This window comes from Strigops habroptila, chromosome 18 (assembly GCF_004027225.2).
Source record: "Strigops habroptila isolate Jane chromosome 18, bStrHab1.2.pri, whole genome shotgun sequence".
Classification (NCBI taxonomy): Eukaryota; Metazoa; Chordata; class Aves; order Psittaciformes; family Psittacidae; genus Strigops; species Strigops habroptila.
The window spans coordinates 5,916,239-5,931,195 of NC_044294.2; the positions used below are offsets into that span (position 1 = coordinate 5,916,239).

General features: G+C 62.8%; 1 protein-coding gene across 4 annotated transcripts in view; it reads left to right on the forward strand.

Annotated features, from left to right (window-relative positions):
• Positions 1-14,921, forward strand: part of NAV1 (neuron navigator 1) — a 46,415-nt gene extending 31,494 nt beyond the window's left edge. The window contains exons 4-30 of one of the 4 annotated variants that reach the window (XM_030473021.1): positions 78-216; positions 416-713; positions 1,107-1,803; positions 1,918-2,367; positions 2,572-2,613; positions 2,745-2,896; positions 3,502-3,672; positions 4,121-4,173; positions 4,331-4,354; positions 4,442-4,519; positions 4,639-4,722; positions 4,887-4,998; positions 5,148-5,269; positions 5,651-5,659; positions 6,988-7,184; positions 7,271-7,433; positions 7,557-7,731; positions 7,943-8,040; positions 8,149-8,244; positions 8,387-8,546; positions 8,645-8,880; positions 8,962-9,116; positions 9,393-9,464; positions 9,719-9,915; positions 10,319-10,437; positions 10,611-10,808; positions 11,619-14,921. In XM_030473021.1, the coding sequence (XP_030328881.1) occupies positions 78-216; positions 416-713; positions 1,107-1,803; positions 1,918-2,367; positions 2,572-2,613; positions 2,745-2,896; positions 3,502-3,672; positions 4,121-4,173; positions 4,331-4,354; positions 4,442-4,519; positions 4,639-4,722; positions 4,887-4,998; positions 5,148-5,269; positions 5,651-5,659; positions 6,988-7,184; positions 7,271-7,433; positions 7,557-7,731; positions 7,943-8,040; positions 8,149-8,244; positions 8,387-8,546; positions 8,645-8,880; positions 8,962-9,116; positions 9,393-9,464; positions 9,719-9,915; positions 10,319-10,437; positions 10,611-10,808; positions 11,619-11,714 (4,393 nt within the window). In that variant the 3' untranslated portion in view covers positions 11,715-14,921. The remainder of the gene's footprint in view (positions 1-77; positions 217-415; positions 714-1,106; positions 1,804-1,917; positions 2,368-2,571; positions 2,614-2,744; positions 2,897-3,501; positions 3,673-4,120; positions 4,174-4,330; positions 4,355-4,441; positions 4,520-4,638; positions 4,723-4,886; positions 4,999-5,147; positions 5,270-5,650; positions 5,660-6,987; positions 7,185-7,270; positions 7,434-7,556; positions 7,732-7,942; positions 8,041-8,148; positions 8,245-8,386; positions 8,547-8,644; positions 8,881-8,961; positions 9,117-9,392; positions 9,465-9,718; positions 9,916-10,318; positions 10,438-10,610; positions 10,809-11,618) is intronic. The other 3 variants (XM_030473022.1, XM_030473023.1, XM_030473024.1) reach the window with 3 other exon arrangements.
• The last annotated feature ends 36 nt before the right edge of the window (positions 14,922-14,957 follow it).

Here is a 14,957-nt window from a genome sequence, read left to right on the forward strand (position 1 = left end):
TCCCGTTTGTGCCACGGGACCCGTGGGGCAGAGCTGGGGCTGCGCAGGGGGGTCTGACGCTGTCTCTGCCCTCGCAGCTGGGACGAGAGCAGCTCCATCAGCAGCGGCCTCAGCGATGCCTCTGACAACCTCAGCTCGGAGGAGTTCAACGCCAGCTCCTCGCTCAACTCCCTGCCCTCCACCCCCACCGCCTCACGCAGGAACTCGGCCATAGCGGTAGGTTCCTGCGGCCCCCAGACCCGGCACCGCTCCCGGCTTGGTGCCAACACCACCTCTATGGGAAAGAGAGGATGGAAGGTGCCAGCAGGAGGAACCTGGGCCAGGGCACAGGGTATCCGGTGCATCCCTCTCCCGGGCAGTGGTCCCTGGGGATGGGTGCGGGTGGGTGCCAGGATTGACCCCGCTCTGCCCACAGCTACGCACGGACTCGGAGAAGCGCTCGCTGGCCGAGAGCGGGCTGAGCTGGTACGGCGAGGGCGAGGACAAGGCGCCCAAGAAGCTGGACTACGACAGCAGCAGCCTCAAGATGGAGCATGGATCCTCCAAGTGGCGGCGAGAGCCCTCGGAGGGTGGTGAGGAGGGGTCCAAGGGTGGGGAGCTGAAGAAGCCCGTCAGCCTGGGCACTCCGGGCTCCCTCAAGAAGGGCAAGACCCCTCCGGTGGCCGTGACGTCCCCCATCACACACACGGCCCAGAGCACCCTCAAAGTAGCAGGTGAGGTCCAGTTTGGGCAGAGTGTCCAGCTCCTCTGATGGGGAGAGGGTTGGGTGGTGTCTTCATGGACCTTCCCAAGCACGTAGGCCATGGGGTGCCCTGAGGCTGTGCTCAGAGATGGGGGCTGGAGAGGGTCCGGGGCTGCTTAGCCCTGCAGGCAGGTTGTGGGTCTGGCTCCACGCGAAGTGCTGCTTGCCCCATGGCAATGTGGCCATGCACCAGGCTGGAGGCTGGCTGGGTGCACTAGGGGCCTGGCTGTGACTCTGCTCTGACTCCTGGGATGGTGGCACATCCCTTTTCTATCACCTCTGATGCCACTGTCCTACCCGGGCTAGTTCACTCCCAAAGGTCTCCAAGGTCTCTCAGGACACTAACCTGTCCTTTTGTCCCCAGCAGGCAAGCCTGAGACCAAAGCCACCGACAAGAGCAAGCTGTCTGTGAAGAGCACAGGTCTGCAGCGTTCCTCCTCCGATGCCGGCCGTGACCGTGCTGCTGATGCCAAGAAACCACCCTTGGGTCTCACGCGCCCGTCGGCCTCCAGCTCCTTTGGCTACAAGAAGCCAGCTCCTGCCACCGGCACAGCCACCGTCATGCAGGCTGGGGGCTCGGCCACGCTCGGCAAGATCCAGAAGAGCTCCAGCATCCCCGTCAAGCCGGTCAGCGGGAGGAAAACAAGCCTGGACGTCTCCAACGCAGCCGAGCCCGGCTTCCTGGCCCCAGGCGCTCGGTCCAACATCCAGTACCGCAGCCTGCCCCGGCCGGCCAAATCCAGCTCCATGAGTGTGACCGGTGGCCGCGGTGCCAACCGTCCAGTCAGCAGCAGCATCGATCCCAGCCTGCTGAGCACCAAGCAGGGCAGCATCTCAGTGTCGCGGCTCAAGGAGCCGTCCAAGATTGGTGCTGGCCGTGGCACACCAGCGCCCGTGAACCAGACAGACCGCGAGAAGGAGAAAGCCAAGGCCAAGGCAGTGGCGCTTGACTCCGAGTGCGGGACGCTGAAGAGCGTGGGCTCGCCTGAGAGCACCCCAAAAGCACAGGCCAACCTCCCACCCGCGGCCAAGGTGGCCGAGCTGCCCCCCACACCTCTCAGGTATGATCCTGACACCTCTAAGGGCAGCCTGTGCCTGGCATGGCTGTGCCCAGTGCCCGGCCGTGCCCAGCACCAGAGCCTCACCCGCTTCCTCGCCTGTTTTCCCCCCTCCAGAGCGGCTGCCAAGACCTACGTGAAGCCTCCTTCGCTGGCCAACTTGGACAAGGTGAACTCCAACAGCCTGGACTTGCCCTCCTCCAGCGAGCTGCCGCCGCCGCAGTCGGCCAAGCTGCAGGACCTGCACCCGGGCAGCGGGCACCTCGCGCCCTGCTTCAGCCCCAGTCCTGCCCCCATCCTCAACATCAACTCGGCCAGCTTCTCCCAGGGCCTGGAGCTCATGGGCGGCTTCAGCGTCCCCAAGGAGGGCAGGATGTACCCCAAGCTCTCCAGCCTGCACCGCAGCATGGAGTCCCTGCAGATGCCCATGAGCCTGCCCAGTGCCTTCTCGGGGGGCAGCACCACCACCCCAGCCCCTGCTGCCGCTCCCCCCGCCAGCACGGAGGAGGAGGAAGAGGCAGGAGAGCTGGGCTGGAGCGGGAGCCCCCGGCTCGCACATCTGGACAGGTACGGATGCAGGGAGGGCATGGGGCTGCCAGGGCACCTCTGTGGGCTCAGGTCCCTCTCTGCCATCCTGCCATGACCTCTGCCTGCTTCAGAGACTTTTCCTGTCTCATTTCTGGGGAACAGCTCCCTCTCCCCACAGCTCAGCCCCCATGACACCTTGGCTTGTCTGCACAAGGATGTCACTGCTCTTTCCTTCCCTTCCAGTGCCAACCGTGACAGGAACACGCTGCCCAAGAAAGGCTTGAGGTAAAAGAGCCTGAATCACTTTTGGATGGTGCTGGGGAGGGCCCATGTGGAGGTTTCTGGGGGGGGGCCGCACCGCAGTGGGCAGGAGCCAAGGCGGTGCTGGTCCCCCTCACCATGGCTCTGCTCCCCAGGTACCAGCTCCACTCCCAGGAGGAGGCCAAGGAGCGGCGCCATTCCCATGCCATCAGCAGCGGGCTGCCCGAGGCAGACGACCAGCAGGAGCTGCCCTCGCCCCCCACCCTCCCCATGGCACTGGTTGGGAAGGGGCCGCTCACCAGCATCGGTCAGTGCCCTCCCCATGGTCCCCATCTCCCCGTGTGTGACTGGCTGATGGGTGCTGCTTTTCTCCTTGACACCCCCAGCAGCCCTAACACCCAGCGCCCGGTGCTTTTGGCTCACTGAGGTGCTGGTTTGGGGCCAGGGATGTCCATCACCTTTGCATCAGGGCATCTCATCTACCCTCAGGGGTCTGGCCGCAGCTCCCAGCTTCTCTGGGGGTGCCCAGCAGGGCTGGGGGTGAGCCCTGCCCTGCTCTTGCCAGGACCTACGTGTTCCTGGAGGGTTTGGGGGGGTCCAGGCACATGGGTTGGGGTTGCAGTGTGATGAGGTGCTCCCCTCTTGCATGTACAGGTGATGGGCTCTGGCATGGTGGTGCCTGCTTTGCCCTGGGGCAGTGGATTTGTTTCTCAGCCCTTAGTGGTGGTGTCCAGGTCTTCCCGGTGTAAACCTGTGTTTTAGCTTTCCCCCAGCCCTTCCCTGCTTTTGGGACCACCACCCCTGCTTCCTCTCTGCATCTCAGCTCTCATAGATTGCTCCCAGCCCTGCTTCCCATCCCAATCCCAGGTTCCTGGGACTCTGACCCTGCCTCTCCCCACCTTCTCCTTGCAGTGAGCCCCACTGCCACCGCAACCCCGCGGATCACCCGCTCCAACAGCATCCCTACCCACGACTCCACCTTCGAGCTGTACAGCACATCCCAGATGGGCAGCACCCTCTCCCTGGCTGACAAGCCCAAGGGCATGATCCGCTCGGGCTCCTTCCGGGACCCTGTGGACGATGGTGAGAGTGAGCTGCACCCTGCATAAGCAGAGGGGGCTCCCGGGGTGATGCTGGGGCTCCCCACACCCGTGTCCCTTCCTCCTGGTGCTGCTGCAGCATTCTCGGGTGGGTTGATGCATCCTGTCCTCAGTGTCAGAGCAGGGGACAGCAGCCTGGTGGACCCTGCACTGGCATCTGGCCCCTGTGGGTGCCTGGTGTCCCGGCACTGGGGAGGTGGGCACTAAAGCAGCAAGAGAGGGGAGTGCAGGAGGAGGGTGCTCTGCACACCACAGACCCGGGGAGGTCACACCAGCACGGGCAGTGCCGAGCTGCTGCCATCCCACTGCTGACCCCCGCAGACCCCCCTGCACTAGGAGCTCCATCCCCTGCACCCTGCTGTGTCCTGCACCCGCAGCCTCGGGACGCCGCTGGCCAGGGCCACGCTGACCCGGGTTTTGTTCTGTTGCAGTTCACGGATCGGTGCTGTCCCTGGCCTCCAGCGCGTCCTCCACCTACTCCTCTGTAAGAGCCACCTCTGTGCTGCGCTTCGTGCATGGCTGGGGGGGCCCGGGGCGGGCAGGGGAGGGCTCTGTGCATGCCTCTGCTTCGCGCCGAGCCTCTGCGTGCCTCCTGCCCTCTGACTGCCTGCCTCTGTCTCTCTCTGCTCTCCCGCTGCCAGGCTGAGGAGAAGATGCAGTCCGAGGTGAGCCCGCGCTCCGCTCGGTGCCCGCCGCGGCCGCAGGGCGAGGGGCAGCACCCAGCCCCTCACCCCTGTGTTCTCATCCCACAGCAAATCCGCAAGCTGCGCCGCGAGCTGGAGTCCTCGCAGGAGAAGGTGGCCACGCTGACGTCCCAGCTCTCCGCCAACGTGAGTCCCTGCTGCGGGGCACGTCGCACCGTGTCCCTGCTCGCTGCTGGGCACAGCCGGGGTTACCCCTGGGTGCTCGCCCGCGTGTCGCTGCTCACCCATTGCTCCCCTTCTCCCAGGCCAACCTGGTAGCAGCTTTTGAGCAGAGCCTGGTGAGCATGACATCCCGCCTGCGGCACTTGGCCGAGACCGCTGAGGAGAAGGTGGGTGCTGTTGGGGTGCCTCCTGGGCATCAGGGGGTGCAAGAGGGTGCCTGTGGGGCTGGGGGGTGCTGGACTCAGGTGCTACCGTCCAGCACCCAAGGGTGCTCTTGTGGTGGGCACTGTGCAGTTGGGATGTGCTCCATGGCTGCCATCTGCTCCCACAGGACACAGAGCTGCTGGACCTGCGGGAGACCATTGACTTCCTGAAGAAGAAGAACTCGGAGGCCCAAGCTGTGATCCAGGGTGCCCTGAACGGCACTGATGTCACCCCCAAAGGTAAGGCTCTGAGAGCTCAGAAGGCATTTGGGTGGGAGAAGGGAAGGAGCACAGGGAGGAGGGTGCAGGTGGCTCTGGTGTTGGGGCAGATGCAGTTTGCTGATGGCTCCTTTCCCCATCTCTTCTGCTGCTTCTCTTGCTGGCCACAGAGCTGCGTATCAAGAGGCAGAACTCCTCCGACAGCATCTCCAGCCTCAACAGCATCACCAGCCACTCCAGCATCGGCAGCAGCAAGGATGCCGACGCCAAGAAGAAAAAGAAGAAGAGCTGGGTGGGTTGGATGGGGTGCTGGCAGGAGGGGATGGGGCTTGGGGAGCTGCTGGCAGGGTCTGGTTGGGGTCAGCCCCACAAACTGGCTGCTCTTGGCTACCTTGGCGTTGTGGTGTTGGTCCCCTCTGTCCCCTGGGGACAGCGCTGCTGAGGAACGTGTTGCCACCATGGATCTGTGTCTTGATGTGTTGGCCAGGACTTCTCCAGCCCCTCTGGAGTTCTCCAGCCCTGGTTCTGCATGCCTGCTCCCTTGGTCTTTCCCACATGTCTCCCTTGTGCCCGCACAGGCTCCGGCTGTCGGGGGGCCGGGCTGGACGTGTGATTAAGTCTCGCTTTGTTCTGTTTCTCTCCCCTTATGCTGACCTCAACCCTTTTTTTCCAGGTGTATGAGGTAAGTCCTGCACTGTCCCCTCCACCGCCCGCTGCGCCCGGCCAGGGCCTCGCTCCATCCCGCGGGACGGTGCTCATGACACTGCGCATCCCATCCATCCCACTGGCTCTGACCCCCGCATGGGCTATCCCGGGACCCAGCTGGGCTGCGCACTCCTTGGCTGCTTCCTTTGGTGTTACAGCCAAAATACGCACCCACGTGGAGGGGCTGAACTGCCCTGGGCAGCCCTGAGGCAGCAGGAGGGGCTGGGATGGGGACGTGTCCCACGATGGGGACAGCCCCCTTCTTGCCTGGGGAAGGCAGGCATGCTCCTGACTCCCTGGAGCTGGATCTTTTGGGATAGGGACCTCTGTGCAGCCCTGCCTGTGGCACTGGCATGTGGTGCTGCCCATCTCTGCATTGCCAGGGCTTGCCTGATCTGGCACCCAAGTGGCTTTGTCCCTGTTGGGGGATCCATGTGGGTGCCAGTGCTCCCCTGTTCTCCTGCCATCAGAACAGCCTGACACCCATCTGGTTTTGTGTTTTCACTCTGAAATGCATCACTTTTGCTTTTGGGTGCGCCCCAGAGCAGCCTGCCTGGTGCTTGTGGGAATTGGGCCACATCCTGACTCTTTTCACCCCCTCCTTCTCTTCCTCCCCTTGGAGCAAACCTTGGCCCTCCAGGGGACACGATGTGAGCCCGGGGTGCCCATCCTGCTGCTCTCCCTCAGGCCCCTGTGCAGTGTCCATCACCCTCCTGCCCTCGGTGTGCTGCTCACCCCTGTGCTGTGTGTGCTCTGTGCATGCTGCATGCCCGGCCAGCACCCCAGCAACATCTCGGGGAGGGCTGGCTGCCCCTCTGTGCTTCCAGGGGGACCCTGAGGGCAGAGCGGGGCCGTGGGGCTGAAATTGTCCCCTTGCACCAGCACCCCAGCTCTGCGGTGGCTGGTGCCGGGGGTATCCCTATAAACGCCACTTGCTGGGATGTTTGTGTGAATGTGAGGATGGAGCTGGCCCTTCCTGAGGGACCAGGGTGCTGGCGCAGTGCCTGAACACCCTGATGGTGGGGAGCAGGGCCGGGGGGAGCCTGACCAGGACATAGGCCCCACTCTGTGGGGCTGGAATGATGCACCCCGTCCATCAGCTCTGCCAGCAGAGTGGGGTCAGGCCGGTGCCTTCCCCAGGTCAGCGACAGGGCACGGTGCTGCTCAATGGTGGATGTGGGGTTACTGGTCCCAGTTCAGACTGTGGGTCCTGGGCAACTGGGGGCTGCAGGGCAGGACCAGGCCTGGACTTGCAAAGCTACACTGTCAGGCTGTGTCTAACAAAAGCATTTCCATCTCCCACAGCTGCGCAGCTCCTTCAACAAGGCCTTCAGCATCAAGAAGGGACCAAAATCAGCCTCGTCCTACTCCGACATTGAGGAGATTGCCACGCCGGACTCGTCGGCCCCCTCCTCCCCGAAGTTGCAGCACGGCTCCACGGAGACCGCCTCGCCCTCCATCAAATCCTCCACATCCTCCTCCGTGGGCATCGACACAGCGGAGTACGTGGGGCCAGGCAGGGCTGCTCATAGGGGCTGCAGGCTCCTGCCCTGGATGTGTGCACGACTCTGTCTCTCTCTTGGTCCAGGCTCTTCCAGGCCCATGGTGAGGGCGAGCCGGAGAAGAAGGAGGTGTCAGAGCTGCGGTCGGAGCTGTGGGAGAAGGAGATGAAGCTGACGGACATCCGCCTGGAAGCCCTCAACTCAGCCCACCAGCTGGAGCAGCTCCGGGAGACCATGCACAACATGCAGGTGAGGACACTGCCGGGAGCTGGCTCTGAGCACCTTGGGTGGCTGCAGCCCCTGTGTGCCCACAGCCACGCTGCAGCGCCGGGGTGGTGCTCCTCACCCTGTGCTGTGTCTGCTGCTCCCCAGCTGGAGGTGGATCTCCTCAAGGCTGAGAACGACCGGCTCAAAGTGGCTCCGGGGCCCTCGGCGGTGCCAGGCTCCGTTCCTGGCCATGTCACGAGCTCATCGGCCTCCTCTTCACCGCGGCGTTCGCTGGGTCTCACCCTTGGCCATGCCTTCAGCCCCAGCCTGGGGGACTCAGGTAAGGGTGACAGAGCTGCTGGCACACAGGGAAGGCCTGGGGCAAAGACGTGGATGGGTGGGAGCCTGCTGCTGCTCTCCTGGAGGGAGCTGTGCACGGGAATGCCGTGGTGCCAGCACCACAATCAGCTGCGGCAGGGTTTGGCTCGGCTGGACATGGTTGGGTGCGGTGGTGCCGGTGTCCCCACCAGCATTCACCGCTCTGTCCCCAGATGTGTCCCCCATGGACGCCGTCAGCGCCGGCACCCAGAAGGACGAGCTGATGCTGCGGATCGTGGTGCGCATGCCACCCCAGCACATCATCAAGGGGGTAGGTGTGGGCTCTGTGGGGAGCCATGGCCCGGGACAAGGGGCAGAAATGCCTCTTTGGGGCTGGATTTGGTGCTCCAACTCCACACCCCTCTGTCTTGGCTGCTAGGACCTCAAGCAGCAGGAGTTTTTCCTGGGCTGGACCAAGGTGAGCGGGAAGGTGGACTGGAAGATGCTGGATGAGGCTGTCTGCCAAGTCTTCAAGGTAGGAGCTGGATGAGGACCCCTCTTTTGGGAGCCATCCTTTTACACCGCTCCACCATGCCTGATGCTCCCCGGCCCAGGTCTTTACGAGGGTCTCCTTGAGCACCACTTGCTCCCTGACAGCTCTGTCCTTATCCTTGTAGGATTATATCACCAAGATGGATCCTGCTTCCACGCTGGGGCTCAGCACCGAGTCTGTCTACGGCTACAGCATCAGCCACATCAAGCGGGTGCTGGACACGGAACCGCCAGAGCTGCCGCTGTGCCGCCGGGGCCTGACCAGCATCGTGGTGACACTCAAAGGTCAGTAGGGTGGAGAGTGTCCGTCACTGTCCCATCTTCCCTCTGCCTCGTGGTGCTGTGGGGTGGGAGCAGGACCCTCATCCCTCCCCTGCCTGCAGGCTTGAAGGAGAAGTGTGTGGACAGCCTGGTGTTCGAGACACTCATCCCCAAGCCCATGATGCAGCATTACATCAGCCTCCTGCTGAAGCACCGGCGGCTCATCCTCTCGGGACCCAGCGGCACCGGCAAGACCTACCTGACCAACCGCCTGGCCGAGTACCTGGTGGAGCGCTCGGGTCGGGACGTCACCGAGGGCATCGTCAGCACCTTCAACATGCACCAGCAGTCCTGCAAGGTGAGGGCACGCAGCAGGCAGGACTGGTGCTGCGGTGCCTGCTGGCCATGCCACGGGTGACACCCAGTGCGCTTGTTGCAGGACCTGCAGCTGTACCTCTCCAACCTGGCCAACCAGATCGACCGGGAGACGGGCACAGCGGACGTGCCGCTGGTGATCCTCCTGGATGACCTCAGTGAGGCAGGCTCCATCAGCGAGCTCGTCAACGGCGCACTCACCTGCAAGTACCACAAATGGTGAGAGCCCCACTGCATCCCACTGCACCCCTGCATCCCGCTGCATCCCACTGCACCCCTGCATCCTGCTGCATCCCACTGCACCCCTGCATCCTGCTGCATCCCACTCCGGCGCAGACTCCTGGCCATGTGCATGGTGCTGGCTGCTCTCAGCAAGAAACCTGGACCGTGGAGATGAGGCTGCCTGGCTGCGGTGCTCGGTTCAACTCTGCCACAGGTGGGGTGATGCTGGGGGCTTTTCCTCATGGGTCCTGTCTCTCTCTGTCACTCCTTCAGCCCCTACATCATTGGGACCACCAACCAGCCTGTGAAGATGACTCCAAACCATGGCCTCCATCTCAGCTTCAGGTAGGAATCGTACATCACTGGGGACCATCCCTGTGGGGTTGGGGAGTGCAGAGGCCGCTACTGGGGACATGTCTTGTGAGTGGAGACCCTGATAAGGACCAAGCTGCAGGTCTGGCCCTGCCATTCCGGCAGGACCTGGTGCCCCAGCTGAGGGCACATGCAGCATGGGGGTGCTAGGAGGTCCCCTGAGGGTGATGGGGAGCAGGGCGGCAGCTGTGGACACCCAGCCCTGAATACCCGAGTCCTTCCCGCAGGATGCTGACCTTCTCAAACAACGTGGAGCCGGCCAACGGCTTCCTGGTGCGCTACCTGCGGCGGAAGCTGCTGGAGTCGGACACGGATGTCAACGCCAACAAGGAGGAGCTGCTGCGTGTGCTGGACTGGGTGCCCAAGCTCTGGTACCACTTGCACACCTTCCTGGAGAAACACAGCACCTCCGACTTCCTCATCGGTACGGCCGTGCCACCTCCTGCCTTGCACCTTCTCCTATCCCCCAGTCCCACACCACCAACAGCTGGAGGGCGATGCACACGAGTGTTGCTCTTCCCTGGGTGGCATTTGCTCCCCTGCCCCATGGGAGCTCAAGGCTCCTGCTGTACCAGCACCCTTCCCTGGGCACAGAGGAGCCGTGCTTTCCCAGGCAGGTCTCCCTTGGCCTCACCATGCTTTTGGGGGGGTAGACTTGGCAGCCCCATGACTTGCCTTGGAGCTTGCTTGTGTGTCAGGCAGATGCTGCCCAGATGTGGCTCCCAGGAGGTGGTGGAGCCCAGGGCACCCTGTGCAGCCAGGCTTGGTGTAAGTGTCTGGAGCAGGGGACCCAGCTCACATTTTCTCCCTCTGCCTTCCCCCTACAGGTCCCTGCTTCTTCCTGTCATGCCCCATTGGAATTGAGGATTTTCGGACCTGGTTCATTGACCTGTGGAACAACTCCATCATCCCTTACCTGCAGGAGGGAGCAAAAGATGGGCTCAAGGTACTCGGAGAAACCAGATGTGCTGGGGGACATGCTGATGCAGGAGTCTGATGGCACAGGGAGAGGGGAGGCACTGGGATTTTGGGCATTTCTGTCAATCCCTGCCCTGTGGCTGCAGCAGGATAAAGCACTGTCCTGAGGGGCTCAGGGTGCCACTTGCTCCCTGCCTGCAGGTCCACGGGCAGAAGGCAGCCTGGGAGGACCCCGTGGAGTGGGTGCGGGACACCCTGCCCTGGCCGTCAGCGCAGCAGGACCAGTCCAAGCTGTACCACCTGCCCCCCCCCACCATCGGGCCCCACAGCACCGTTTCCCCTCCCGAGGAGCGCTCTGTCAAGGACACGACGCCCAGCTCCCTGGACTCGGACCCTCTGGTACGCTGGTTCTCTTCATCAGGGACTGCAGGGGTAGGACAAGAGGTGATGGGTTAAAACTGAAACAGGGGAAGTTCAGGTTGGGTATAAGGCAGTTCTTCCCTGTGAGGGTGCTGAGGCGCTGGCACAGGGTGCCCAGAGAAGCTGTGGCTGCCCCATCCCTGGCAGTGTTCAAGGCCAGGTTGGACACAGGGGCTTGGAGCAACCTGCTCTAGTGGAAGGTGTCCCTGCCCGTGGCAGGGGGTTGGAGGTGGATGAACTTTAAGGTCTCTTCTAACTCAACCATTCTATGTTGAGTGCAGTGCCCACCAGGCACTGCAGGGTGGGCTGGTGGAGAGGCGAGAGTGGGATGGAGTTTCACTTTCCCAGTTATTTTTCAGTGTAAAAAGCCTGATTTGGGGGTGCAGGAACATTTCGCGCTCCTGGGAGGCACAGTGGGTGCGGGATGGGGTGCAGGCAGGCTGTACACCAAGGCACATTGTGGGGTGTCAGTGAATGGGCACACTATGGCCCCAGACTGGGGCTGGCACGTGTGTATCCCCCCACGAGGCTGCTGCCCATGATGCCAGCAGATGCCCCAGGTCCTGTCTCCCCACGCAGCTTTGGCGTGCTCAGCCTTGAGCATCCCAGCTGTGCCCAAGGCCGGATCCTGGTGTTGGGGAGGGTTTTTGCAGCATCTCCGGGCTTTGCTTCACCCCCGAAGGCGCTTCTTGGGGTGGCTGGTTTGCACAGGAGGGCGAGGTGGCCTCGGCTTCCCCAGGGCAGCTGCTCACGTCTCGTCCCCCCGGCTCCGTGCTCCTGTCCCCGCAGATGGCCATGCTGCTGAAGCTCCAGGAAGCCGCCAACTACATCGAGTCTCCAGACCGTGAGACCATGGTGGACCCCGACCTGCAGTCGACTCTGTGAGGCCCGGACGTGCCGGCCCCCGCTCCCGCCGGGCTGCTCTCCCTTCCCTTTGGTGTGCCGGGGAGCTGGGTCCGGCCGCCGGACAGCGCGAGGCGCATCCCCGCTCCCGAGCCGGGGGTAGGAGGATCCTGGTTTCTCTTGTTGGGTTTGTTCTGTCTCTCTTGCATAGTCCCGGCTCTGGGGCCGGGAGCCGCAGGGAGGGCTCCGTGTGGGGCAGGCCCCCCGCGGGAGCTGAAGCTGGGGCGCAGGGCAGCGTGCGGCCGCAGGACAGGAGCGAGGGGCTCCCGCTCCCTCCACCCAGCCCCGGGTAGCCGAGGGCAGGCTCTGCTGTCGTTGTACGTGCCCCGTTTCACCCGCATGGCGCCGCCGCGGCCAGGACAGCCCAATAAACCCTGCTCTGGTTATTTTATTTGGTTCCCCCCCCCCCCCAACTCCCATCTTCCTTTGGCCGAGTCCAGACTTTGCTTTGGTCCCTTTTTTTGTTCTGGTTCTTTGCTCTCCCGGCCTGGAGCCTGTGACACAGTGCCCATCACTTCCCCGTAAGCAGCTCCTTTTCCCTTTGGATTCTTTTGCAGCTATTGGTTCCACTACTCAAACCACCTCTGTTACAAAACTGGTGCTCACTGGACAATCTCCAGTCCCTGAACTCACCTCCCGGGGCCTCACAGCTTGGCTGAGATGGGACATGGCAGCCAGGGGCAGCGGGATGCTTCCAGAGCAGCCCCTCGCCTGGTGCCTCCCCGCTCCCCAAAAGCATAAGGCAGGGTCTGGCCCTGGGGATGGGGTCTCCCACCACGCCAGGGTCCCATGGGGCATCCATCCCCAAGAGACCTGGGGCATGGAGTGGGTGCTGCTGTCCCCTCCCTGGGCAGCCATAGGGCGCACAACCTGGCCCATGTCCCCGTGGTGCTGCTAGGCTGGTGCAGTCCCTTGTGTCCCCGGCTCCCCAAGGCCCTGGCAGGGTCTCGCTGTGCCCCATGTTGTGCTCCGGGGATGCCACGTGTCCTCTTGGCCCTGCCGTGCAGTGTCACAGGAGGCTCCTGGCACGGAGGGGATCAGCCCCGGTGCTGCCGTGGTGCCTTAATCTCCGGCCATGCAGGAAGGGGGCACATGGGCTTCAGGCTGGTGCTGTTGCAGCCTGCTCTGGCTGCAGTGCCCTATGCCTGTCCCCAAAGCTGGCTGGGATGCGATGGGACAGGGGTGCTGGCGCTGGCCTGAGCACGGCCAAGCTGGAGCTGCTGCCTTCAGCACCCATCGCTTGCCTGTCCCTAAGTGGGGTGCTCTGCTGCACCCGCACCTCCATCCCTGAGCCCACTTCAGCTCTGCATCCCCCAGCTCCTCCCTGCTGCTGCCCAGCTTGGCTCCTGCACCCTGGAGAGCCTTTTGGGGAGAGATGCCCCCAGGGCTGGTTCTGCCAAGCCCATCCTGTCCCTGCGCCCTGCCAGGCTGGGCACGGGGCAGTCTCAGCCCCCCTGGGCCCCCTCCAACCCCGGCATCTCCTTGACGGCCCGGCCTTGCTGCCGGTGGCAGCCGCCACCCCTGCCCTTGGTGCTCTCGGCCGGGGCGCCTCGCCATGCGCCCCGTGGTGCTCACTTGTCCGTGTGTCCGGCAGCCTCCCCGCGCTGCCCGGGGCCGCCAGCCTGGCCCCTTGCACAGGGGTGTCCTCCCCGTGCTGGCTTGGGCGCTTGGGCTCTCTGTTCGCCTTCTCTTGTGTTGCCGCTGTGGGCTAAGGACTCGCTGTAAATAGGTGTGTAGTCGAAGGCCCCGCGTGAGCTGGGGGGGCCCGGCCCTGCGCCTCTTTCCTCCTCTGGTTTGGTTTGATTTCATTTTTTGTACTCTGTGATAACTGTGCTGTGCTGACTTCTGTTCTGATTGTACGAGACACCGGCTCAGCAGTCGCTCGAGGCTGGCGGTGAGGACCCGGCTCTCCCCTCCAGCCCCTCTCATCCTCCTCGGGGCACAAAAAAGCACCTTTGGGGCTGCCCCGTGCTTGGGCAGTGCTGTGCCCAGAGGGTCCCGTCAGGGGAGAGCCCCACTTTATTTTCTGACGCCTCTAAGAAGCCACAAACACATGGACCAAACTGTCCCCGTCACTGGCTCTCTTGGGGCTGCACTGCTGGATGTCCCCCAGCCCCTTTCCTGCAGGTTTGCCCCATCCTTCCCAGAGGCTGTGGCACAGGAGGAATCCCCAAGGGGCAGGGAAGGGTGATGGCGATGCCGGCGTGCCCCAGTGGATTCCTCCTGGCTCACACAGAGTACCCTGTGTCCCCTGGCGCAGCACTTGGGGACTGAGCATCCCTCAGTGCTGCCCCGTCTATGGGCTGAGCCCCTCTGTCCCCAGGGGACACGTCCAAGGGTTGCACTAACTCATCCCCCTGCCACCCCCAAAGGTGCCTGTTGTCCCCAGGGGTGCCTGTCACCCCCATAGGATCTGGTCACCCCTGAAGGTGCCTGCTGTCCCCAAGGGTACCCAACATGCCCAAGGGTGCCCATCACCCCCAACGGTGCCTGCTGCCCCCGAGGGTGCTGCCACCTCCAAAGGTGCCCATGGCCCCTGGGTGCACCAGGGGCCTTCCCGAGGGGCTGGAGCAGGGAGATGCCAGCACCTCACCCTCCTGCCCCCTCGAGCTGCTGCTGCCCGGTGGCCTGAACCTTTACAATTTTAGCTTTTTTCTATTAAAAACAAAACAACCTTTTTTTAATTAAAATAAAAGATGAAAAGGACAAATTCCTGTTTTAGATGATCTGTGTAACTGACTGGGTTTTGTGTTTCTTAACTGCATGGTATTCCTGCCCAGGGGTTTTATAGCACTTTTTAAATTTCTCTTTAAGATTTTGGTCCGGATTTCTACTGCTCTCGCCTGTCTGTCTTTGCTTTTCCCTCGCCTCCTCCAAGTTTGTAAACTCGCTCTATTTTATACCTGATGTTGAGACCCAACCCCACATTGTACATAGCTGCGGGAACAATCATAGGGAACAAACACCATCTGGACTCTTACCCACCATTCGTTCTTTTTACTTACAAGAAACTTTCAAAGAAGTCTAAAAGGAAGCCAGGAAAAGGCTTGAGGATATTCCGAAAGACAGAAACAAATCCAGCCCTGCACCAAGTCAGCTCCTGCTGCCCACGCTGCCCGCACCAACTGGCATGTCTCTTCTCGGTCGTCTGTCTAACACCATTGGATTCAATAAAGTTGTCTCCTGTTCCGCCTGGCTCCTGGTCCTGTGTCCGGCCTGGCCCTG